General features: G+C 44.8%; 3 protein-coding genes and 1 long non-coding RNA gene across 6 annotated transcripts; 3 read left to right on the top strand and 1 right to left on the bottom strand.

Annotated features, from left to right (window-relative positions):
* Nucleotides 1-2,158: 2,158 nt before the first annotated feature.
* On the bottom strand, nucleotides 2,159-9,042 carry LOC105417873 (uncharacterized). Of its 2 annotated transcripts, XR_965346.2 has the most exons (5): nucleotides 7,840-9,042; nucleotides 7,629-7,761; nucleotides 7,228-7,530; nucleotides 2,478-2,551; nucleotides 2,159-2,408 (listed from the first exon to the last, which is right to left on the bottom strand). It is a non-coding gene; the product is annotated as an uncharacterized lncRNA (long non-coding RNA). The 2 variants fall into 2 exon arrangements; XR_003885890.1 differs by having other exon boundaries at nucleotides 7,629-9,042.
* LOC101075258 (lumican) lies at nucleotides 4,700-9,243 on the top strand. Its single transcript, XM_003973696.3, has 5 exons — nucleotides 4,700-4,899; nucleotides 5,855-6,171; nucleotides 6,248-6,569; nucleotides 7,235-7,552; nucleotides 9,017-9,243. The coding sequence occupies exons 2-5, from the start codon at nucleotides 5,869-5,871 to the stop codon at nucleotides 9,166-9,168; spliced, it is 1,095 nt and encodes a 364-aa protein (XP_003973745.3). The 5' UTR covers nucleotides 4,700-4,899; nucleotides 5,855-5,868; the 3' UTR covers nucleotides 9,169-9,243.
* A 5,288-nt stretch (nucleotides 9,244-14,531) lies between these two features.
* prelp (proline/arginine-rich end leucine-rich repeat protein) lies at nucleotides 14,532-19,307 on the top strand. Of its 2 annotated transcripts, none has more exons than XM_003973656.3 (7): nucleotides 14,532-14,655; nucleotides 16,848-17,283; nucleotides 17,374-17,559; nucleotides 17,652-17,809; nucleotides 17,976-18,172; nucleotides 18,517-18,592; nucleotides 18,663-19,307. In XM_003973656.3, the coding sequence occupies exons 2-7, from the start codon at nucleotides 16,852-16,854 to the stop codon at nucleotides 18,751-18,753; spliced, it is 1,140 nt and encodes a 379-aa protein (XP_003973705.1). In that variant the 5' UTR covers nucleotides 14,532-14,655; nucleotides 16,848-16,851; the 3' UTR covers nucleotides 18,754-19,307. The 2 variants fall into 2 exon arrangements, with proteins under 2 accessions (XP_003973705.1, XP_011612598.1); XM_011614296.2 differs by having other exon boundaries at nucleotides 14,542-14,651.
* Nucleotides 19,308-20,261: 954 nt separating this feature from the next.
* il19l (interleukin 19 like) lies at nucleotides 20,262-21,670 on the top strand. Its single transcript, XM_003973695.3, has 6 exons — nucleotides 20,262-20,270; nucleotides 20,475-20,641; nucleotides 20,728-20,790; nucleotides 20,970-21,122; nucleotides 21,201-21,263; nucleotides 21,568-21,670. The coding sequence occupies exons 2-6, from the start codon at nucleotides 20,483-20,485 to the stop codon at nucleotides 21,658-21,660; spliced, it is 531 nt and encodes a 176-aa protein (XP_003973744.1). The 5' UTR covers nucleotides 20,262-20,270; nucleotides 20,475-20,482; the 3' UTR covers nucleotides 21,661-21,670.
* The last annotated feature ends 3,194 nt before the right edge of the window (nucleotides 21,671-24,864 follow it).

The raw sequence follows: 24,864 nt of genomic DNA, 5'->3' as shown, positions 1-24,864 counted from the left end.
AAGAGACGTCTTGAAAAGAAAAGCTTTGTGTGGAGTAATAAGTGAAACGCACACGTAGATCTGGGGGGTGATTAAAGAATAGAAACAACAAAAGAACATTTTTGGAAAGGTTTTAGTGGGGACGACTATTAATCCCCTGGAATCTGCAGTGAGTCGGCCGGGACATGTAATGCCTGCAGAACGGCGCATTCTTTGGGGTCTTAATCCACAGGGAATCCAGACAGGAAGCATTAAATACTGAAAACAACACGGTGAACGCCAGCCTGGTGACTGTCGACGCTTCTGCCTCAAAACTGGAGAAATTCTAGAAAACAAGAGTAAAATATGTAGAAGCAACAGCAGAATCCCTCTCACACACCTACCTGATCAGACCGGCCGTCCTCTCTGCTCAGCAGCGAACTGGACTCAAAAACCAGCAGCAAAAAAAAAGCCGGGCTCTGTCCCCGGGCTCTGTTTTCTGCTCTGCCACCCCCTTTCTCCACCTCTTCTTATGTTCCCTCCGTGTTGGCTCCTTCCACCCCTTCATCTGCCTGCCTGCGCCCCATTTCAGGCCTGACTTTGATCTACCAACACCAGTACCGATTGTGTTTGGGGCCAATATTTTGCTTAATTGTACACCCTCTATCTGCTCCTGGTTCATTCTTCTTATTGTTGGACAGTTAAAACAATCACAAAGGATGTTTTAGCCCTGCGCTGCTCTTATGTTTATTAACTCTTATTAACTCTTTAATGTATTTTTGACTGAAAGAAAAGCTTCATCCATTAAAATAGAGGTTGGGTTGTTTCCAACTTTCTTCATTCCTCACTATTTCACATCTTGTACGAGGTTAAATGAAAACATGTGTGACTTTGTTCTCTTGGTGTCTGCCTGGGCCTCTTCCTGCTCTGCACCTTTCCTCCATGGTCGGCTCCATCAGAGCCCTTTTCACTCCCTCCTCTCCAGTCCTTTAATCACCGCTTTGTGTTTTATGACACAAGGAAACAAAAACTTTGAAGATTCTGTTGCACCAGGAAGTGAGGTTTCAAGGAAACATTCAAGACTAAATATGAAAGCACCTCAAACAAATCACTCCGGGTTTGATCAAGTCATTTTAGAGAGAATAGAGGGTCACACTGGGGGACAGAGGACCTGGAGAGATGCCGGCAGCACCATCTGCAGCGTGGAGGAGGTTATATAATATCCTCCATCATTTGCAGCACCAGGAAACATCTTTTTCTTCTTTGTTGCCTCAGAATTCCACTCACACTCAGGGCGAAGTTACAAAAAACATTTCTCTGGATAAACAACCGTTTATCGGGTGACTAAGTTGTGAAATTAAATTGCCTCGAGTTCAAGTCTACTGTTTTGGCACATTTACTCCCAGGAAGAGCGCGCCGAACGAGACGTTTTACTTTTGCTTTCGTCTTGCCTCCACATGCCGGGACTGGTTCCACATCTGGACGTCATTGTTCAGCACTGTTTGAGATTCATCCATCTGATTTACTGTGTATGAAAACACGTGTTCTTAAATGTTTTTAAAAGTGATTTTTAATTAAAAAGTGTGACAAAAATCCCAGAGACTCTTTATTCCGGGAAAATGGCTGAAGTGGTTCAACTGATTTATTAAGGTCAAAGGTCGCCCTTTATCACAGTCCATTGGCAGATTGAGGTCAAAACAAGAGAATTGATCGAATAAAAGAAAAAGAAAAAATGTCAAGACACTGGAATGGTGACAGAAATATCCATGTGGAAATGCTTTGAAAACAGAAATAATTTAGTGTTTAAGAGAAGAGGACAAAGGTCAGCCAGGTTTGATCTCAATGATGGGATAGAAATAATCATCGAGCGTAGAAAAATAACCCCAAACATATTTAAAAGCAAAGAGTCACTGAGGCCTGGTGATATTCTCTATTATTGTCATTGTGCGGTTTTAGGTCACACTGATGCAGGAAGTGACAATATCCTCAAACCTCAAGGACACGCGACCACAAACTCGTCATTACTTTGATTATTTATTACTGGAGACAATTTTATCACCATTCGGAGGTGACCTTTGACCCAATAACCTCAAGTGAGTTTGTAACTGATTGGCTCCAGGACTTAAAGAAGTAAAACCTGAAGGTGGATTTGCCCATCAACCCCCCAACAGCGCCCCTCCTCCCATCCCTGTCTCTGGTTTATGAACAGCGGTGGGATCAGGAGATCTGAGGACCTCGCAGGCCATGAACTTTTCACAGGAATGTCACAGGAATTCAGCTTCTAATGCAGGTTTCTTTGTCACTCACCTGCAGCATGAAGCCCTTAAACACCATCCTTTGTGGTTTGGGTGAACGGGACAAAACGGTTTTATGGTTGTTCTCTTCAGACTGATCCTGCCAAGCAGGACTTGGAGAGTTGAGTTGCCTTCCTGTGATTGAGGCTGTTCAGCCTGAAAATAACTACAAGTTAACCAGTACCAGTAGTATAGTATATATAGGCAGTAGTAAAACGAGGTTACCTAACATAGAAGGTCACTTTATGATCAGAGCTCCTTGACTTCAATCTTTGGATGAACAAAGGTCAAAGTTCCTCCTGAATTCGGAAAATCACCAATAATTAATCTCTTGAGATCTTCTGCGGCTCATTAAAAACATTTCCTGGAGATTTCATTAAAATCCAATCATGTCTGTTCAAGTTATTTTGCTAAGAGTGAGACAAACAAACAAACAAATTGTCATATAACCTCCTCGGTGGTGGTAATTAAAGTAAAAGAGGTCCACTCTTGGGACTCTCCTCAAGGTAACTTGAACCGGCACTCTGAGGCACACCGGACAGCATAAACCATATGATAGAAAGCAGATGTTCATGCAGAAAACCCTTACACAAACACGTGCAACACATTGCCAAGTCCAGCACCATCTTTTCCTCCTACAGATAAAAGCTGAGGATTTTCCCTCCTAAATCTTGCCCATACTTGTGATTCAAATGAGGATGTAATGAAAATACGATAAATCTTGTGCTGTAATAAACTCTCAAAGGATCTTCAGTGTTTGGTTGCGCTGTATTGACGTGTGATGGATGCGCTCATTCCAGATGAAACGGTGCCCTCTAGTGGACATTTGGGGTACTGCAGTAGTTCACCGGCTAGGCAGGTTGGTTGAGATTCTGAATGTTCACATTGTTGTTATTTTCCCCGCACAGGGCTGGTGAGTGAATAGTGGAAAATTTCTAAACACTCAATTCTAAACAAAGATAACGACAGAGAGAGTTTAAGACACGTCTAATAACAAGACGGGGGTGGGGGGCACAGTGGTGTAGGGGGGGTTAGGCCAATCATCTAAAAGTGAAATGTTAATTATTTAATTTATAAAGAGAGCTTATTATGGTCTTATCAAATGCTATAATTGTCGTTTCTGTTTCTGTCTGCAGGCAGAAATGCGGCGTTTTTCTGCACAATCTAAGATGATCCTGCTCGGTGCTTGTAGACGTGCGCGGGAAAAAGAGCGCGTTCGTCCACAGGAAGATTTGTTTTGTCTCCGTCTCGCTCCGTAGATCCTGTTTAGGTGCGCTCAATATTCTTTTCTCTGTGACCTGGACAGGAAATGCTGCATTGCAACATTTGATAGAGTTTAGCGGTTATAAGAAATCTGTTTCAGCTACTCCCTGGCAGCACCTGACAGACTGCGGAGAACCTGCTGCTCATGTCAGCCTGTAAAAAAAAAACACCCCGGGGCCAAAGTCTGCTCATCACATGGTGAGAAGGATGGCGAGTCAGATGACATGTTGCATTTAGTCACCTTCACAGAATCTTTTGGGAGGGAAGTGATTTATTTGAAAATGAAAGGGACTTTTTGAGGTCAGCTGCACGTCAGAGAGCCACTTATTCTATTTACAGAGAGATCTGTTGGTTTATTAAACAGTTTTGTCCCAATATTGACCTGTTCTCTCTGTGTTATTGAAAGCTGACTGTGTTAAACCAAAGCAGGAGGGGCGAAAGTTCCTGAACCAGACCCGGGAAATCAGAACATATCCATCAGGACGTGGTGTTAAATGATATTTCTGCCTTCAGAAGCAGATCAATCCTGCAGAGTGCAGCTTGACCATGTCCAGAATAACACAGCATTTAATTCTTGTAACTGGTGAGAACTAGTGCCGACTGAGCTGGTGCGCAGGTGTGTTTCAGCGGAAGGTGCGATGGATTGGAGACAGAGTGGATGACATTCCTTCCCCTAGTCTATGACGAAAGCAGACAGAGAGCAGCGGAGAGAAGCTCCTGCTGACAGAAACAACCTTCAGCTTCCCAGAAAAAAACTCGCTCGGCAGTTACAACAACCATGAAAGTGTTTAGGAGAAATTCAGAATGTGGGAAACGGAAACCTACATAATATGGTAACGTAGGGCAACTTGGCTAAGTTTAAATAGAAAACATTAAAAAAACAGTCAGTATGATTCACATAACTCCTATGCAATATTTCATTTAAATCCATTGAAATATTCAAGAAAAAAAAAAAAAGAGAGACACTGGTCAAACACCAAATTAGTGATATAATCTGTTACGTCATCCGTTTGAATCAGAACCATTGTGGGGGAACTTTCCCGAAGGGGGCGCTCTCTCTGCGCGTTCACCAGGAAATTCTTTCCTAATTTTTCCACTAATGCTAATGTGCTCTTCTGTTTGGAACACACACACACACACACACACACACACACACACACACACACACACACACACACACACACACACACACACACACTGAATGGTCTCTTTGGATCCCCAGGTACTTTGTGGCTTAGTTGCCTTCAGGCAGAAGACACTCTCTCTCTCTCTCTCTCTCTCTCTCTCACACACACACACAGAGTTCCCAGGGGATTTGCTGGAAATGTCAACAGGACGAGTCTCTTCTGTGAAGCCGGAGCGTCACTCTGTTTCGTCCGAGCAGGTAAAAGTGGGAATGCTGAAATGTGCTTCTTTGACTCTGCAGAAACCCTAACTGCCAGTCAGATGTGAGCGCGGCCGTGCGTGCTGAGCAGCAGCTTCTCGAGCGGCAGCAGCTTGAGCGTGTCCGTCCCTGCACAGTCTGCAGGGAAGCGCAGACGGATGGCTGCAGGCGTGCTGCTGAGATCTAACTTCCTGATGAGGCAAACCGCTGTCGTGCACCAACGTGTCATACAGTAAATCAAAGAGTTGCGTGCACCAGTGTGGGGATTACTGTAACCATTAACAGCTGTATCTGCAGGGAAACCTGTATTGTTCTTCCTCTCAGAGGTTTGACAGTAAAAGCGTGTTCATGGAAAGAGACTGTGGATAACAGAATTATCAGGAGCTCATCTTGACCACCCTCAAGAAATCGAAATTTCTTTAATCTGACAGCAGAATCTTAAGTATGGGGGATCTTGGTGTCTGACATGTTAGGGAGCTTTTTATAAGGGTTGGAAGTCTTATATAAGTTCTTTAAAATATAAACACTGCTATTTCTCTGCCCTAGGAGATAAAAAAACTGAGTTGTTCCGAATGCTAACAGCTCTGCCTTTGTATTCACACACAAACTTTAATCATTTATTGGTTATCTTGCGTTGGCCTTCTGATTTATTATTCCCGAAATTTAGTTTGAAGGCCTCAAATAGAAAGATTAAATAATAAATAAAATCCCTTAAGTAGTAAAACAGTAGTAATAATAGAAGAGTTAAGTTGAAAATGTCAGAGCAGAAAACCTTCCTGCCACCAGGATCGATCCAGCCTGAGCAGAATGTACCAGACAGAAACTTCCTGTTGAAGTTACCTAACGAAGCTGGTCAAGTTTCCAAACCAAACATTCTGTTCTTCTGAAGCACCTTCATAAAAATGATCCACTGAATCAAGGAAAGCTGAACAGAATCCTGCTGTTTTCTCTAAAGGATTTTCCGTCTCCATGGCTCTCTCCTGTCGCATTTTGACGGTGCTGCTGTTGGCTTGTGGCGCCATCTCAGGCGCCGAAGCTGACATGGATTACGGAGGGGTTCCTCTGTGGATCAACCATCTGGCAGGAGAACCCAGTGTGATGAGCCTGCACGGACGATTGGGTCCAGCCTGGATCCGGGCCAACAACCTCCACGGTTGCCCGCGGCGATGCGTCTGTCCTGTTCATTGGCCCACCGCGGTCTACTGCGACCACGGGAACCTGACAGACGCCCCCAACGATCTGCCAGACAGAACTCAATATCTGTTTCTGCAGGTAGGAATCAGTTGGTTTTTGGTCGACTTCCTGAAGGATAAAATGGTAAATTGCCCCCCTTCCTCTTTCTTTCCAGCGCAACAACATTTCATCCCTGTCCTCGTCTCTAACCAACACAACCGATCTGCGCTGGCTCATCCTGGACCACAATCAGCTGCGGAGCGATAAACTGGACCAGGCCGCCCTGCAGAGCCAAACCCAGATGTGCTACTTGTTTGCCAACCACAACAACCTGGAATCAGTGCCCAACACTCTCCCGGCTGGACTCCAGGAGCTGCGACTAGCCCATAATCGAGTCAGCAGCATCAGTCCGGGAGCCTTCAGGAACATGAGCAAACTGAGGCTATTACTGCTGCAGGGAAACAGGCTGCAAACCATAACAGGCGGAGACCTCAAAGGTTGTGTTATGCGTCATTTCCTTTTGCACCCTGCACATGTTGCACTTACTGCTGATGGAACTACAGGGAAAGGAAAATCAGCCAAACAACCTAATGAGGTCACGGCAACTTTATCTTCATCCGCAGTTGACACCTGTCCATTTTATAGTGCTAAAAGACTAATTACACATATGTGCAGAGCTGCAACTAATGTGTTTCTGTAAGGTGGTAGACCGGTGCCTCCGGTCAAATAAAGGTTGTCGGTCCAATCCCCCTTCGGCTGAGGTCTTACAGTCGCCTTTGAGTGAAGCTGCTGCTGAATTGTCGTCAGTGCACAAATGACATGAATCACACATTTGGAAATTTCCTGAGAGAGTCACTTAAGCTCAGAAAAACAATGCGATACTTCCTCGTTGGCTACTGCAACAGGCTGGTTGCCAAGCCAAAGAAGTATCTGCAGCGAGCTGTGCTTCACCGAGAGTTGAGCAATCGCGGCCTAGTCATAAGAAAGATCACACATATGTGGTTTTGAACATCTTAATCAGAAATGTTATCATAATCAGTGCAACTTATGATTGTTCACTTATAAAGACCGCATTACATCTATTTCCTGTGAATGCTCGTTAATGAGTGTGTGCACGTGTCTTTAATGAGTGTGTGCACGTGTCCCTTTGCTCACCCTGCAGGTTTGCTCAGCCTGACGCTGCTGGAGCTCAGTGGGAACTTGCTCTCATCGGTCCCCACACATCTGCCGCCCTCCATCCAGCAGCTCTATCTCTCCGATAACAGTCTCTCTCAGCTGAGTGATGACAGTTTTTCTGGACTTTCTGGTCTGAAGTACCTTCGTCTAAGTCGCTGTGGTCTTCAGAGCAGTGGCCTCCACCCACAGGTCTTCAACCTCTCCAGTTTGGTGGAACTGGATCTTTCTTACAACAAACTTGCCGCTATTCCGACTGTCCCCACCAGCCTGCAGTACCTCTACCTGGAAGCCAATGAAATAAAAGGTGAGGTAATGTAGTTCTCATCACATGTGAGACATTTCTATAGCTAATTACGATATTAATGAGATATGTGACTGACCTTCTGCCTGAGCGACCATCTGTGGGAGAACCGGATCTGACGCTCCGGGGAATGACAGAATGTGGAAAATGTGAGAGCTGAAGTAAAGCCATGGCCTGCTTGAATGCAGCCGGACCTCGAGATAACGGCTGGGCTGTGGTTTGGGAACAAGACGAGGACGTTTTCTTTTCTCCATTTTAAGCTTTCAGAGAGCAAAAAAAAAGATACAAACCACAAGACTAGGTGATAAGATCACATCCCAAAAGAAAGAAAACTCCCAAGAGGAAGGAAAATCAGATCTGTTCCTTTTCAGGCTTGTTGGTGATCCTACGGTGGCTGCCAGGGAACAAAGTGGAAATTTCTACAACATTTTCCAGTCCAAACAAAAACTGACCCTCCAGCATGTTTAATACGATATTTGATTTCCCACAATAGAGTAGTGAAGGTTAAAACAAAGGCTGGTTACCATCAGATGACGTTATAGACCTACTTGGAGGCAGGAGAATATAAATCAGTGTCATCTGCAAAGAAAATTACAAAAATGGGTAACATGTGCGTTGTCAGTATGGAATGGATGGAGGATATAGTTGAAAGGTAATTTTCGTGGACTGAGAGACATGAAGGGATAAAAGGTAGAAGAGAAGAAGAGGAGAAAATCCTGGTTGTTTGACATTCAGGGAAAGTGGGCTGTGTCATGAAAAGAGGAGAAAACATCTGAGATGGATTCTAAAGTAGCTGCAGCAGATGAGCCAGAAGCACATGCTGTTCTCCTCTCTACGGTCTCTTCTTCCCCCCTCTCGCCTTTTTTATTTCGCAGATAGGATTTCTGTCAGAGGCCTGCAGGCTGTGGTCGAATTTGGGCTCGCGTGATCGTCCAGCACGGATGGCCCGGCTGGAGATTCAGCGCACGAGCTCTGTGAAAACATTTTTCTTGTTTCTCATTCCCTGGTGCAACACACAGCAGTGCTCGGTACCAACGAGGCAGACAGATGGCAAAACACTCACGCAGAGACACACACCTCATTGTCTCGCTAGCAGCAGGTCAGCTACCGTGGTGGCTTCCAGTGCCAAAGACGACAGTCTGGGCCGACAGAAGTATGAAAATAAAATAAAATAGGCCAAAGAAGGCGCTGCGGTTAGTTTGTGCTCCAGTCTCAGTGCCGTACCTGCGAGTGATCCAATAGGAAACGCGGAATCTATGGAAGGAAGAGCATTTTCAGATTACAAAGACTGTCTTTGATAAGATGAAACTGGTGTTTTGACTGTATAGTACATGTGACAAACACATGCAACACGATGTGAAATCTGTTGGCTGGTTTTCCACATCCGGACAGAGCAGTAAATCCAGAGTTGTCACTGCTGAATCTAAGAAACCATGCATGTCTTTCTTCTCCATCTGTCTGCTTCAGGGTTCAACACGACCAGCTTCTGCAGAGAGGTGGGCCCTCTGTCCTACTCCAGGATGAAGGTATTACGACTGGATGGAAACAACATGTCCTACCAACAAATACCGCCAGACTGGATGTTGTGCCTGAGAGTGCTCCAGAGTATTTACCTGTAATTCTGACGAGGAAAAGCAAAAATACAGCAAGTTTACTGTCTGAACCTGGAAGTTGTGACTAAATAAACGGAAGGACGATGTTTAAGCCGTTATTTGTGAGGTCAATTTCAAAGTCACAGAGCAGACAGAAATAATCGGTCTGACTGATGTGCTGCCAAACATTGAAAAGGCTCTACTTTTCTTTAACATATGCCACAGCTTGATGTTGTACAAGAAACCACATTTTTTTCTCAGAGGTCCAATACTGATCAAAAAATTTCTCACACAAGCAGACCTTCCCACTAAATTCCTGCCTCTCACTCTGTCCGTGCGCAGGCTCTGCCGCAGCGGGGCTGCACATCTGTATGTTATTACTCAATATAAGCTACGAAATACCCGAAAAATCATACGCTGGGGTTGTGCTGAGCTGTGTGAGTGGGGACGGGGAGAGAGTTCGAATGGTTCTGACCCACGGTGGAACACCCGTCCACCTGGGACCTGCTGACCGTTGAGTTGAAGGCTGGAGTCTGTCATCCCGAGCGTAATGCAGCAAATGCAATGAAAATATATGCAGTGGATACAAAAATAAAGATTTTAACGACGCACAAAAATGGTGTAGTGATTCCAGATGCTTTCAATGACATTGTCCTGGAGTGGGAAAGACAGCACCAATGTCTAGAAGTGTTTAATACCTCCACAATGCAGTCAAAATCCACGGAGGAATCCAAGAAATTGATGATATTTACAGCTAACAGATGCTCATAATAGATGCATGACTCAGATCAGATAGTAGATATTTTCTAAAGATGGCATTACTTATCGACAAAGTCATTATCGCCCACGACTCTTCACAAGCAGTCACAGTTTATTATCCCTGGTAATTATTATGATTCATGGCCACATGTGGGTTTACTCGGAAGGTTTTCTGCACAAGAACTTAACAACTGCCTGTGTTCCTCTGGAGTCATTTTGTTCAATACTTTGAGTCATTTTTACAGGTTCAGAGTGACTCTCAGACGCTCAGTTACTCCAGCAACAACACCTCACAGCTCTGGCTGTGTGTCTTCTGTGTATTTACCATTACTACATCCCAGGCCATAGTTTCCAGGTGACACAATGTCTTTTCAAACTCTGTCCGCATGTCTGATGGTGCTGCAGGGCTTCTGGGACCCAGATCAAACCTTCAGCCCTAAACTCCAGCGATGAGCAGTCGGGGCTCTGTTGACGGATTATCATGAAAGCTTTGCCGTTTTCTGTTAATTGCTAATATTCATCCTTTGGCTATGATTCAGGAGAAAAGAGATGTGTCCGGGGGACAACTGGCCTTGTCGAGCATGTTTGTCTTTGTGACTTCAAGTCTTTGGCGGAGTAGCTCCAGCTCAACCACAGGCGGATCAGCTGATCATGAGCTATCAGGAGATGCTGCAGAGCTGCATGACCACATCCAAGTTCAAATGATCTGCAGACGCAAGGTTTAATGCGGAGGTAGCCTCTGTTTCTGTTATAACGTTGTTCAACAGTAAACATTTATCCATTTAACCCCCCTGCCCCTCTTATGTCTGGCACACTCCATTTTTTTCTGTTTTTTAAGCAGTTTTGTCCTTAACCCAGAAACCAGAGCCCTCCTGCATTCCTCCTTTAAACTGCCATGAAGCATGGCCGTCAAAATGTAGCACAGATTTATTAGCAGAAAGGTATCAGCATGTTAGTCTACTATTTTTAACCTACTATTGTCGTATCATCTTTCCAGAACGAAGCTCAACCCAAAAGGGACCAAAGAGAACATCTGGAATTATTACCGTTGCTTCTAAACACCAACAGTGGTGGAAGAGAGTTCAGCCTGTTGTAATCATGAGCCTGGCACATGTGAGGCCCCCTGAGTTTTTTAGCTCTCACGTTTGCACCTATTACACCACAGGGAGCGTCGCTGCACATTGTTTTGACTGCTGGTTTCCAAGGCAGAGCTCAGGAATGGGCTTTAATGCCTCCACCAGCCCCTGTTTTGGTCTGTTTGGGTTTACAAAAATTAACTTGAAAAGAATTATTGATACGTCTTCGGTAACTGTCTGATATACTTATAGAAAGAAAATCTCTGGTACATGAGTAGCACCTCATTATGATGAACAACCCGGTGCTGCTGCTTTGAAGGGAACATTTTTGGACTATGAATAGAATTTTCCATGTCCGTTTGGCATTTTTCCATGACAACGTTCCTGTTTTTGCTTCAAATGTGGAAAAATACTGATTTAAACACCTTTTTAATCAGACACTTGCATGTGCAATCAGCCCTCTCCTTCCTATGTCAGTGTTCCCCAGCACTGAAGACCAGACAACTTGGTCTATTCTGAGTCTCTCACTGAGTGTCGCAACACTGTGGAATTTTCTGTAGATTTTTCAGTCTTTTAATTTTGTCTTTAGTTGATGCGGTGACCTGCAAATTCAAACTAAATATGGAGATTTTAAACCAGGCATCAATGTCAACCTGACAGGAACTTCCTAAAACGTACTTAAGGTTTGAGAGCGCCACGAGCGTGCCATTAAAACGTTGTTTTCATGTTGTTGATCAGGAAATGAGCCTCAAACACAGTCAGACATGCTGACGAGGGGATCAGATAGATCCAGACCATGAATAGACCACATCAAAATCTAGCAGTCTTTTATGGTGGTCTTATGGCCAAGAACACACTGAAAACAGATCTTTGGTGCATCAGAGACAAGATTCTTAACAATTAAAAGATGTCTGTCTGAAACAGAGTTTAGCTCAAAGTGGTGAAGGGAGACAAAATAGATCGAAGAAGCAAAATGTAGCTTTTGTCAATATGCTTTTACTCAAGGAGGATGGGAGTCGTTATCTTGCGTGCATTCATCAAACTCAACAAACAATTGTTTGGAATCAAGGCTGAAGTTAATCAGACAGAACATGGAGTCTGTCATGTGACTGATAAATTAGCTTATTGTGACTCACCCACAATCCCACCATCTAAATCATGTGACTCTCGGTCTTGGTTCTGTACGCTTACATCCCACAGCCTTCCAGATGAGGTCCACTTGTCTGGGCCCACGCCCAGCTGAGGTCACAGCACAGACATTTGATGCAACGCCTTTAAAGAGAAATTAGTTCAGCCTAATATTGGGGGGATGAACACTGTGAATTGGGAAACATTTGATCCTATACAAAAAGAACCTATAGTTGAAAAACGTAACACATAAACACTTTTTAATCTTCTACTGGCTATCTTTCTCTGTTTGAGTGTCAGAACCATATGGTTCATGTTATGTAAGGATGAATAATTTTCATGTGACATCATATATTAAACAAACCACCTTCCAACTGCCCATCTGCTCTGCTGTTGTATACACAGAGTCTCAGTATTAGTCAGTTTCTTGGTGGTGTAACTAACCAAAAAAAAAAGAAGTGAATATAAACTCCCCCGAACTCTGGGATATAAAAGGGTAAAAATTGCTGAGTTTGCAGAAAGTAATGAGATCTTGATTACTGGGATGATTTTCAGAGCTACAAAGCAACACTTTCATGTTTGGAAGAAACATGTGAGCAGTTGTGGAGCTCAGACAATTTGCCTCCACCCGCAAATGTCTCACAGTATATTTCCTCCAGGAACGCGTCCAATTGAAACTCATTTGCCTCCTTAAAATCAAAGCGCTCATCCGTGCGGTTCCAGCTTTAGATGACAGAACAGACCACTGTTGGAAGCTTCTCAAATCGTTACACAGAACACGTTAGGTTGGGCCGCAGCCTGAGCCTGCCTCGCTCGCTCTGTATCTGCCTGGGAAACAGCTGCTGCCGTGTTTAACAGCGCAACTTAAAGCGTTCCTCCAGTCATCTTTACAATCTCCCCTCAAGAGGCAACAGGTTGCCATGGAAACCTGGCCGATACAGGATTCTACGGGCTCTCTGCAAGGTTTGACGTGTAGGGAGAAATGTTTAAAATGTGCTTTGGTGCTTGTTTTTAAAGCCAAAGGTAATAATACAGGACCGGAGACCCTGGTGTGAGAGGTCAGAAAAACACACATCACAAAATAAAAAAACAGATATGCAAAAACAGATATTTTACCAGCTTTCGTAAAAGCAACAATGTTCAACAACACCCCCTCCCCCCCAAAAAAAGTAAAGTCGGATCACATCTGTCTTCTCGTTTGGTGTGAAACTATAGAGAGAAACCAGCTTGTCTACTCTGACATTTAGGGTTTCTCAGCACGTTTTACTGCTATATGCAAAGAAAGGAGCTGGCGTTGGTCTGTGGCGCCGACCTTAGAACCACCTGGTGGTGCGGGATGACGGCACCAGAGCTAATCTGGGCTGATGCTCCGCAGCATTTGTGACAACATGTGTTGGGAGGTTGACAGCACTCTGACCTTTGACGTGCTCTCCGTTTGTAAACCGCCCTGCACGATGTCAAGGTCTGCTTTCCGTCCAGTGGTGTCCATATTTAAACCCGCATGCTGTCATCGAATGGGGGCGGGGGGGGGGGGGGCTTTTTGAAAGTATCTCAAGTTTGTAGTTTGATCTCTGAGACTTGATGATCACATCTAAGCTGTCCAGCACTTGTTAAATAGCGTTCTTGGTCGATTCGTTAAGTGGTAGCAGAATCAAGCAACCACCCAAAGATGACATCATTGTTACACATGCCACTTTTCTCCATGTCGTATTTGAGGAAGTATCCTCCTTTGGGGACCTGTGAGGAGCAGCTGTTTGGCAACTTGTCGACCTATAGTGCAAATTCAAGAAAAGAGCTGAGAGAAATGCGGAACATATGTTTGCTTCATAATGGAGCTCATTCGACAAGAATGCAGGGCAGCAAAACACATGTACAGCCCCCAAGGGTGTGTACACACACACACGAACGCACACACACAGTCACTGTGCCACAAAACCTTAATTCCCGGAATACCCCCACCTCCACAACTGCCCACATATCTCCTCGGGACCCCAGTAATCAGACGGTTTAGTGATGCTGGGGGAGAAGAAAAGGCTCTGGGACATTAACTGACACCAAGAGAGATGCTGCTAATGGAAGCCACATGACCGGACATGAGTGCAATATTCTAAACAATAGTGGGAGAGATTCGCAATTACAGCTCAGCGTTCCACAGAGGTGCCCTGTTCACAGCAAATCCTAACGTCTTGGGCAGAAATGCACAAACACAAACATGCATCAGATGTTTCCCTGCTTTAAAAACTCATGAAAGCAAACTTTGACACAGTTCAGACACAGGAAAGAGCCAACGGACCTCCAGAAGGCATTAAGATTAAACCTCACTGGCCCGGAGCCGAGAAGAGGGAAAGAAAGAACCGCTGTGACCTTCAGAGGGAAAGGAGCCATGCACGAGAGAGAAAGACAGAGAGAGAGAGAAAGACAGAGAGAGAGAGAGAGGGTGGGCAGGGCAGGCTTGGGACAGAGAGAAACAGAGGAAGAGAGAGGGCGAGAGAGGCAGAGAAGGCAAGACGCAAATTTGGGACTTGACAAAAGAGGGCAGTACCAGAGGCAGGTAAGCAGCTTTGTTTGTTACTGTTTCGGGCCTCCGTAAACTGCATGCATGCATGTGTGTGTGTGGGTGTGTGTGGGTGGTCCTGGCACCACTGGTCCACACTGGTGGCATAAGGACAGACTGTGGCTTTCATTATTTCTTATCTGGGTTGATTTCAGCTTCCTTCATTAAAGCAGCAGCTAAAACATGGAAAGCTCTCTGTTGGTGCAGGAAAGGCTCCCCCAGCACATCAATCACAATTTCATGGCTGTTTGTGTGAGACATTTGTGTTAATAAGATTAGGATGAGCTGGTTGAAGTGTGCAGAGAGGACGAACATTCTGGAACTGTGGAGCTGGAGCACTGGGCCGTGACTGGGCTGAACTTTTCAAATCCTCTGATGAAGAATGCAAAAGCAAAACAATGGGCTGAGCTGCTGAAGACCAAGACGAGAAGGCGGCAGCCCGCCTGAAAACTGCTCTTCAGCACTTTCAAAATACTAATAAATTCAAAAACAGCCATCGATCACACCCGATCACCAGGGCAGGATGTCTGTGGCTGAAACCTCCAAATGAAAGCGGAGCGTTGCACAGCCTGGACCGCCACACCCACTCGAGCTGCTGGCACCGACGCTGCTGCAGAATATGTGCTGATGATGGAGGTTTTGGTCCTGTTATGATATCACCCGTGAGCTCTGGCGAGAATCAAGACTCTCTAAATAGTTCAAACAGCGGCTGATTGTGCGCAGGTGTTGCGTAACGTATATCGGTTTGGACGATGAGTTGGGATGCAGAGGAAATAAAGGTGCCGTGATTGGGGACATTGTTCCAGCCTGATCCAAAGCTGCAGGGCGCCCAAGTGTGCGCCTATGTGCTGTACGTGGCAAGGAGGATGTAATTACATGCCACAATAATGGTTGGTTGTAAAGTGTATTTAATATGGCCCGGGGTCACGTGAATTATAGCCATCTGTGGTGCTTCTGGTCATTCTGGTGTTTGTCAGGACCTGCAGAAATCTGCAATTAAGTTTTAGAATTGATCAGAGTTGCTTATGGGGGGGTCACCCGGCTCCACCTTTAGTCCCAGGCTGCAGGTTGTGATACCAGCGGTGCTGGTTCTGGCTTTGAACAATAGGATTGGAAGCTTTAGGGGGGCTGAGAGGCAAGAGGAAGGGTAGTGCCATGGAACACTTGAGAGAAACGTTGAGATTTATTTTTCCAGGCAGGACACGAGCTGGCCCTGAGCCCCATTCCTGGCCTGTGATTCATATGAGAAGGTTGTCAAATTGGCAGGAGTTTGCTGCTCAGCCAGAACAGACTGATTGGAAAGCTGCATTTTTTTGTGGTGGCTGTTTACATCAGGCCAATTGTGTAAAAGCCAAATCTCTGTATTTCCAATACAGTTGTTTTGTCTCCATCCAGGGGGAATTTGATGCACTTTTCTTCTTGTCCTTCCTGGGTCAGAGAGTCCTAGCCTCTCAGACCTGCACTTTTCATTATCATTTCTCTCTGGTGGTTGGAGCTGACAATAGAGTCTTTATCCTCAAACCTTCCCTTTCCTCTCTCTCATAAGTACTGACTTCCTGGAGAAGTATCTGCCCCCTCCTCCAGAAATTCGTCATATTAAACAATCTCCATCGTTGCTCTTTTTTCCAGGCCTCCAAATCAGCATCTTCCAGTCGTTTCAATTGGGATAGTGTTTTATTTTCAGAGCGTGTGATCAATTTGCACCAATTACTCACATAATTGGCTTACATGTTCGCAACACGAGCGGACGCTAACGTGATCAGAGAAGGTCCTCGTTTAGTTGTGTTATCGTGTCACACAGCAGCATCTCGTGTGGGAATAAATATTCAGCCAATGTTTATGTTTCGGGAGGTTGGACACGGTGTACAAATTTATAGCCAGTCTCTCTTGACCACTACCGAACTGGCCTGTCAGCACAAGCATAATAAAACCTCCTGTCAGAAACATTCACTAGCAAATGCTAACCGTTGCTAACTGAGATTTATTATATACATAAATAATTTCTCCCTGTGTCCTGGCCTGCAGCGAGCGTCAGAGTGCACCGCTGAGGGCCTCCAACAGGGGTGGAATATAGAGGGAGGTTTAACCGACCTAACCGTCTCCCTCACAGGGGATATTTGTAGTTGGCAGTAGAACAAATGGAGCGTGTGTTGAATGTCTTTGAATGTTTCTTTCTCGGCCTGTCGTAGGACCATGAAGGCCCGCGCGGGACTCGTCTCTGCATTGGTTCTGTTCCTCCTGATGGGAGAGGTGTCCACCCAGAGAGATCGTGGAAAGAAACCCACGAAACGTCCACCAACTACCAAGAAGCCCTCCGTGGCCAAGCCCGGTGCACCGGCACAGCCGGAGCCCAAGGAGCCCACAGAGTTCCCCCCGGTCATTTTGGGGCCGCCCTCTGCATTTCCTGACTGTCCCAGAGAGTGCACATGCTACCCCAGCTACCCAAACGCCCTCAACTGTGAGAACCGGAACATCCGCGTGATCCCTACCATCCCGTTTAGAACCCACTACTTGTATTTGCAGAACAACTACATCACAGAGGTGACAGAGGGGGCTTTCGTCAATGCTACTGAGGTCCGCTGGATCAACTTGGCGAATAATCGAATTCACCAGATAAACAAGCAGGTCTGGGAGCTTCAGTGCTCAGTAGTTATGATGCCATAATTTGCTAGACACCATTCATTCTACATCTCCCTGTAAATATGACTCCTACAGGTGTTTGAGAAGATCCCGGCACTGCTGTATCTGTACGCACAAGAGAACCGGCTGAAAGAGATTCCTTCAGGTCTGCCGGCCAGTCTTGAACAGCTCCGGCTCAGTAAGAACAGGATTTCTAAGATCCCTGCAGGCGCCTTCAGTAAAATGGGAAACCTGACTCTGCTGGATTTGTATTACAACCAGGTGCCCTTGATCCTCCTGCCACATCTCACGTGGATGTTATGAGAAGTGTGAATAAGGTTGAACAAAGGTGGTGATCTGCTTGTGTCTTCTAGCTGGCAGACGCTGACCTGGGAGCAAACACATTCAAGGACCTGAAGAGCCTCGTGCAGCTCAATCTGGCTCGCAACATCCTGAGAAAGATGCCTCCCGCTCTTCCCAGCGGCCTCATCCAGCTTTTCCTAGACAGGAACAGTATAGATGGCATCCCAAAGCAAGTATACGGTGCCTCATCGCGGATGAGCGCCGGTCTGTTCAGAATAATCTACTTGAATTTAGTTCCTCTCACTGCGAGTCCTCGATAAGATGGAGCATTGGGGGGCTTTTACAACCTTCCCTGGATTTGAACTCATCCAGTTTTCTCTTCATCTGCTCCTCAGGGACTACTTCAAAGACATGTATCATCTGTCTTTTGTGAGACTGAACCGCAATCAGCTGAGTGACAAAGGGCTTCCCAAAGGCGTGTTCAATATTTCCACCCTGCTGGACCTGCAACTGTCCCACAACCAGATCAACTCCATCCCCATGATCAGCTCTCACCTGGAGCACCTGCACCTCAACCACAACCAAATTGAGAGTAAGCCAGCCTTGCAACAGCTTCGATTCGCTCCAGGGATCCCTCTTCACTGATTTCTGTTAGGTCTTCTTAGCAAATGCAAGCTTTTGTCTCACCTTGGCTTTGCTCATAATGTTCTGTTTTATTAAATAAGTCAGTTATTTAATACTCCAGACTGTCAATAGGAGTCTGGAGGGGAAGCCAGCAGAGTGGTGAGTGTTCCAACACACTCCAAACCTCTGATCTGGATACTACAGCTTAGTCTCACTATTTACAGGTCTGTTTGAATGGTTAAGAGTGTGTCCTGTCCTTTGTCCCTTCCTGCTCATTCCTTGTGCGGCACCAAAACTGATTCTTGCTTCCAGGCATCAACGGCACCCAGATCTGCCCAGTTACCTTAGAAGATGAACTAGCAGACGAGTCTCTGGTCCCCAGACTAAGGTACCAACCCTCAGCTTCTGATCAATGTCATGACCTACAGACTTAACTACTTCTGTCACTGTTGCCCCAGATACCTGCGTTTGGATGGGAACCACCTGAGCCCTCCCATCCCCATGAGCGTCATCATGTGCTTCAGACACCTCCGCTCAATTGTCTTGTAAAGGAGCCACAACATGCTACCCACCGTCACACGCAGCAGAATTAATTTAAGGCTTCATTTAGAACAGGTCTTGATTTCTGTGACAACAAATAAAGAGTTTCTGCTTTGGGGTTGTTTTTTTTTTTGTGCTTTTGTTTTTGTCAGATTCAGGAGAAAGAGGGGACAGCTTGACATTTGACACATTTGGATTTGTAGGAGTTTTACTTTGTATCAGTCATTTCTCTCTTATTGACTTACTTTGCAGAATAAAGCATAGTGAAACCTGAAATTACAGGTACTTTGAGAGACGCGCTACAGACGAGGATGGTAGTTTGTTCACTGTGGCGGAGCAACGCCGAAACCAGGGACACCAGATCTGCGGTGGATGTCAGAGGAACAAGCACAACTACCGTGTAGTTGAAACTGTCCCACATGTGCCTGTGATTTTCAAGGTATTCCATGTTAAAATATATATATATATATATATATGTTTTTACTTAGTCTTCTGTATATTATTCGTCTGTATGAAGACGCCTTGTACAAACAATTGAAAATAAAAACTTGTGTCTCATTTAATTGTGTTTGGAGTTTGATGTAAAAGCTGATGACATCTTTTATGAATGTGAGGAAGAGGATAAACTCCAGGATATGATCGGAGAGGCGCAACTTAAGCAGAATATGCAAACTGTTAATCGCCTTGTATGTAGCTAAGGAGACTTTAGGGCTAACACCTCTGAGCACGGCTTCCACACAACCCGACGGCGCTGTGGGGCCCTCTAGTGGCCGGAAGTAGGCATTGGGCATTCCGCTGCAGGCCAAAGATAAAAATTCCAAGAGGGAAATTTTGGCACTTCCTTCTGTACAGTTATATGTCAGACTAGAGGCATTTTGATGATCTTGAGATTACTGCCAACACAGGATTTACTGGTTTTCTTGGACTTCCCGGTTCAGGATTCTTTCCACAGCAGCTATACAGGAAGAAAGGTGGTTTGGTGTAGCTGTTTCCGCTCAAAGCACGTCTGACAGGAGAGACGTCATCAGAATGACCCTCCAGAAAATGGAGAGGAAGACAAAGCAGATGTGGAGTTCCACCAAATTCCTCTTAAAACCGAAGCAAATGATTAACACTCGCATCAGACACTTGTACAATGAGCGTGAGCTCATTTGCTGATTCCTTTATCATAATAATAATGAAGGAATCCAAATGACTAATGAGAGAATGAAAGATCAGCGCGGGAGCCAAGCCGCTTCTCTCCAATGATGCCTTCCTCGTCACTGCGTGGAAAGATTTCCCCATCCAGAGAACTTTCTCTTTATGTTCCAAAAGCTATTGTGACACCAGCAGGCATTTCCTTTAATCTCGACCCACTTCCTTCTCCTTTTAAAATAATTGCCATGTGGGTGCATGTTCGTGCACCTGTGCAATACCTGGTGAGGAAGAAAAAAAACCACCTTGCTGCACTATAAGAAGAGATGGGATGGAAACACGGAGATGCATCGGTCCTGGACTCTTCCTCTGAGACACACACACACACACAGGTGAGTGTGAAGACAGGTGGATCTGCTCAGAGCTGATCCGGTTGATCTCTTTTTTTGGGTCTGATAGAGATGGTTGATTGATCTTTGTTGGATGCTGCATCTTTCTGTGACGGCATCAAGCCAAAGTTCCTTTATATTATTATTGAAACTGAACGACCGTGTATATTTATTTTAACGTATATTTATTCATCTGTGTGGGTTCAGATGCAGCGATGAAGACTCTGTCATCCCTCTGCCTCCTCTTCCTCTTCCTCCTGCTCTGCTGTCTGACGAAGCCGGCGAGGAGCCAAACGCTGCTCCTCAACAGCTGCTCCGTCAACGTTAACCTGGAGGAGCTGCGCAAACATTACTACAGCATCCGTCTGAATGCCGTGAGTGAGCAGTCCAACGGAAACACCAGCCACCAGGAATCCCATTTGATCCTCACCGGTTGTGGCTTTTGTTTTTAAAACTCCAGATAACAGGGGACGACGAGATCGGAGTGAAATTTCTGGACAAATCCCTGATTGAAGATGTCCAGGTGAGGTTCTTTTTTTAAACTTTTCCCATTCAAATAGTAGAAATGGAGCAAAGAAAAGAGGCTCCATCAGCTCCAACGCTTTAGAACGCTTCTATCTGGATAAATCTCCTCACACTGCTGCCTCAGAAGCAGCACGTGTGCGTGAGAGCACCTGTCTAACAGCCAGCTCTGCCTCTTAGGACGGCCAGAGATGCTGTTTCCTGCGCCTTGTGCTGCGTTTCTACGTAGAGAGAGTGTTCAGGAGCTACACGTCTTCTCAGCCTCAGGATGAGCGTATCCTCAGCTCGCTGGCCAACACCTTCATCATCATCAGGAAGGACATGCATAAATGTGTAAGTCACCTGCGCAGGGAGACAGGTGCCAAACAGGTTGGACAGGCCGGGGTGATAATGACGTCTTCTTGTGTGCAGCACTGCCTCTGCGAGGAGCCGACGCAGAAACGAGTGGACGCCCTGCACCAAGCGTTCAACCAGGTACGTGAGCAGAAGCGGTACAGAACCGGAACGTCCTCACGTGGGCTGTACCGGCAGTGGACGGCAGGGGGCGCTGAAGCGTCCGAGCAACCTCCAATCTCTTTCACTCTACAACTTTCTCTTCAATACTTGCTGGAAACAGCATTTATAGAACAATATCAGGCCAGATTTACCGCTTTGTTTAACCTGAACACATCGATTACGATGCAACTTGAGACATTAGGGAGGTTTACAGTTATATTTATATTACAAAGTGTCGTTTGTTATTCGAGAAGATCACGTTGGCTCCCTTTTTGTTGAACAGTTGGAAATCGGCAAGGCTGCACGGAAGGCTGTGGGAGAACTGGACATTATTCTGGGATGGCTGCAGGACTCCGAGCAGAAAAGTCCGAACTGAATGGTCCCGATATTCAGTGCAACCCTGACAATGTCTGGCTCTTATATCACCCCAGAGTGAAGGTGTTCAGCAATTATCACTCTGAATCTTATACATTTCTCTCATTTTTTAAATTATTCGATGTGTTTGTGATATATTTATAATATTTATCAGACCAATAACCTTTTGAAGGTATTCTACTGCATTTTTCTACTATTTTGGACCCAAGTTGTATTAAGCTTTTTATTTTAGGGGTGGAAAGAAATAAAGATTTTTAAAAACCTTTAATAATCCTTGTGGCTTTTTCTATTTCATTCCAGTTCAAAGATGTTAGATTTTATTAGAGGTCCACTCTGAACTGTGCGATCATCAACCAAGACTTCTATCAGTTATATATCAGCACCAAACATTTGTCCTGCTAGCATGCTAACATGTGTCTCTGAATGAACTGGGAAAGTGTTGTCTCCCTCTTCTGGCACTGAGAGAATTACAACAAACTGTCATTTACATGGGTCGAACCTATCTTTTAAACTTTTCTTTTTATGATTAACAATTTCTGTTGCTAAATTTAGCGACAGGAATTTGAGGCCAAAATAAAATCCCTTTTTTGGACAAAATGTGTGATCTAGACATTCTGTGTGCACATGTATGTTGTGACGAAGGTCTAAAAGGGAAGTGTTTGACTAAGAAATTTAAATTGCTTCAACGCATTCGTCAGAAATTTGCTGACATAACCACGCATCCTGCACTCGTTGCAAAACCCATTATTACTCTGACCTTAAATGTTTCCGTCTAACATTATATATCGAGACACAAAGCATTCCTGAAATGAGTTTGCCTCCATATTTTGCTCAGATGGTCGGTGAAAGGATCACAGGAGTAGGTGGCAGATTATAGACTATGATTCTGATTAGAGAATCGAGGCCCTTAGAGAGAGATGAGTTTCTTCTGTTAATGGAGGCTCTTCAACCTAAAAACAGGCAGCTAATTTCTCTACACTTTCTCTTGACACTTATACCCGTAGAATAGCATAGCATAGTAATGACGGTTGCATAGTATAGTTATAGCCTTGACATTGTTAATCACCTTTGATCCCTCTTGAAGCCAGAAAATCACCAATATTTAATGGGATCTTTCCTGAAAAATCCTTTGAAATCCATTCAGGACTTTTCGAGTTTTTTTTTTTTTTTTGTGAAGGTCCAACAACCAAGCCGGCTGTCGTATAACCCTCTTTAGCCCTATAAAGCCTGACACATCAAAAAATAGCCAGAAAATTCTAATTTTTTGGAAATAAGATGTTTATTGAACCTTTTAACAAAATCCCTTTTTTTTGCCATATCATTTTGTTTATGACATTTTTTTGTATCAAACATGATACATTAAGCGATATAGTGTTGTAAGTAAGAAATATTAAGTTGTGAGCTGGTCGGCCAGGTGTGAAGTTACCTGGTAACCTTCAGAGAAAATGCTCATCAGCCATGAATGAACAGGAAAGAGGAAGCAAACAACAAAGCCAACAACCAACTTTCACCCCATCTGATTTTATTCTGTCGCATCTGAATTATGTCTGTGATCACTTCCCTGAAAGTGGTTTCCTCGGCTGCTGACACTTTAGGACCTAAACTGCCACTGACCAATCGTGTCTTAGCAAGGGTAACTAAGCTGGGCACGACTTACACTCCGGCACTTCTGGAGCAAAATGCCAAAGGGCTGCATGTGTAGACGTGCATGTCCTGAGAAAGATATCCACAACGTTTCGGTGACGTTGAGCGACGCCTTTCCCAAAACCAAAAATACCACCGAAGAGATGTCAAATATGGATAAACAGTGTGGAAGAACTCAGTCGCAGCTGAAGACAACTAAAACTACCATGTTTGTTCCAAGGTAGGATGCTAACGCTAATTAACACACAGTTGATAGCTATAAGATGGCAGTTGAATATTAAAAGTTACTGCGTTCCACTTGAGGGTAAAATTGGACCAGATAAATATATATTAATACGTTCAAATCCACGGTATGGGAACATTGGTATGGGAACATTGACCTCCTTCAAGTCGAGGAGTCTCCTCTGACATGCAGCGATCAACATTCATTAATGGTGATTAATGGTGATTAACACGACACGTAACAGCTGGTATGGCAGATGACAAAGTCCCAGTGTAATGTGGGCACACAGGTAGCACACACACACACACACACACACACACACACACACACACACACACACACACACACACGCACGCACCTAACAAATCACATATCAAACACTATATTCATAAATCCAAGTTACCTTAAAATAAAACAATCTATTGTGTTAGCATGTGCTGCAATAACATTGTAGTTCTTGTAGCGCGTGAGTCTTGCAGTATGAACGTCCTCGCCATCAACATTACCCCGCTGTGAACACATTTCTCAGATGCATGTGGTAGTCCTTTCTGTCTCGGATACTCCCAGACTGTTACTATTACCTTTGGCAAAGGGTCAGTTCTGACCGTTTTTGGTGAGAGAGTGAGCCGCGATCTGGGTCTCTGCGTTACCGTATAACGCTGTAAAACACCAACGGAGGTTAAACCCAAACGTGATAACGTCGACCTCTAGGACCCATCCCACTAAATGATGCTTGGATTTCCTGCTTTCACACCTTTGATGATAATATTTACATGTACCTCCGACAATCAGCGAGAAGTTTAGCAAAAAAAAGCAAGTTTTACTTTCAGGTTTTATCATTAATGCAAACTGATGCACACACACACAATAATCTAAAACAAAAACCACAGGCACGCGTTATTTTCATCATTTCGACTTTTTTTTAAGTCTCGCCCACACCCTCCATTCTCGATTTCCTCACGCCCATTCATTAGCCCAGCTCCATGAATCGAATTAAAAATAAACCGAACCATTACTCAGCATCTCCTAATTCAAATGACATTGAGAAACACTGTTCTTTTTTTTTTTTTACTTTCGCTAATTCAGCTCTCGGCCGATTAAACATTCATGGAAACACATGAGCTGTCAAAACGAGCGTCGCGCGGTGCGGTTAACACCATCGCAATCTCTTGAGCTAACGGCAAATCAAAGGCGTGTGCTTACGCATTAGCAAAGGTGCACCAAAACATGACGCCACCGCAGCCATTTTGAGCCCATTGTGCTGGAATGTATCACTAACTTGGGCCCTCTTACGCATGTGCATTCGTAATAATGTCAGGGAGATGCCTGGTGTGCAGA

Source organism: Takifugu rubripes, chromosome 19 (genome assembly GCF_901000725.2).
Source record: "Takifugu rubripes chromosome 19, fTakRub1.2, whole genome shotgun sequence".
NCBI classification, from domain to species: Eukaryota; Metazoa; Chordata; class Actinopteri; order Tetraodontiformes; family Tetraodontidae; genus Takifugu; species Takifugu rubripes.
This window is presented reverse-complemented; position numbering and strand designations above follow the sequence as displayed.

Coding starts and splice junctions, on each gene's coding strand:
- il19l (XM_003973695.3), top strand. CDS start 20,483: ATGAAGACTCTGTCATCCCTCTGCCTCCTCTTCCTCTTCCTCCTGCTC. Junction 20,642..20,727: donor ACAGCATCCGTCTGAATGCC/GTGAGTGAGCAG, acceptor TTAAAACTCCAG/ATAACAGGGGACGACGAGAT. Junction 21,264..21,567: donor TGCACCAAGCGTTCAACCAG/GTACGTGAGCAG, acceptor TTTGTTGAACAG/TTGGAAATCGGCAAGGCTGC.
- LOC101075258 (XM_003973696.3), top strand. CDS start 5,869: ATGGCTCTCTCCTGTCGCATTTTGACGGTGCTGCTGTTGGCTTGTGGC. Junction 6,570..7,234: donor AACAGGCGGAGACCTCAAAG/GTTGTGTTATGC, acceptor CTCACCCTGCAG/GTTTGCTCAGCCTGACGCTG. Junction 7,553..9,016: donor GGAAGCCAATGAAATAAAAG/GTGAGGTAATGT, acceptor TGTCTGCTTCAG/GGTTCAACACGACCAGCTTC.
- prelp (XM_003973656.3), top strand. CDS start 16,852: ATGAAGGCCCGCGCGGGACTCGTCTCTGCATTGGTTCTGTTCCTCCTG. Junction 17,284..17,373: donor TTCACCAGATAAACAAGCAG/GTCTGGGAGCTT, acceptor TGACTCCTACAG/GTGTTTGAGAAGATCCCGGC. Junction 18,593..18,662: donor TCTCTGGTCCCCAGACTAAG/GTACCAACCCTC, acceptor CTGTTGCCCCAG/ATACCTGCGTTTGGATGGGA.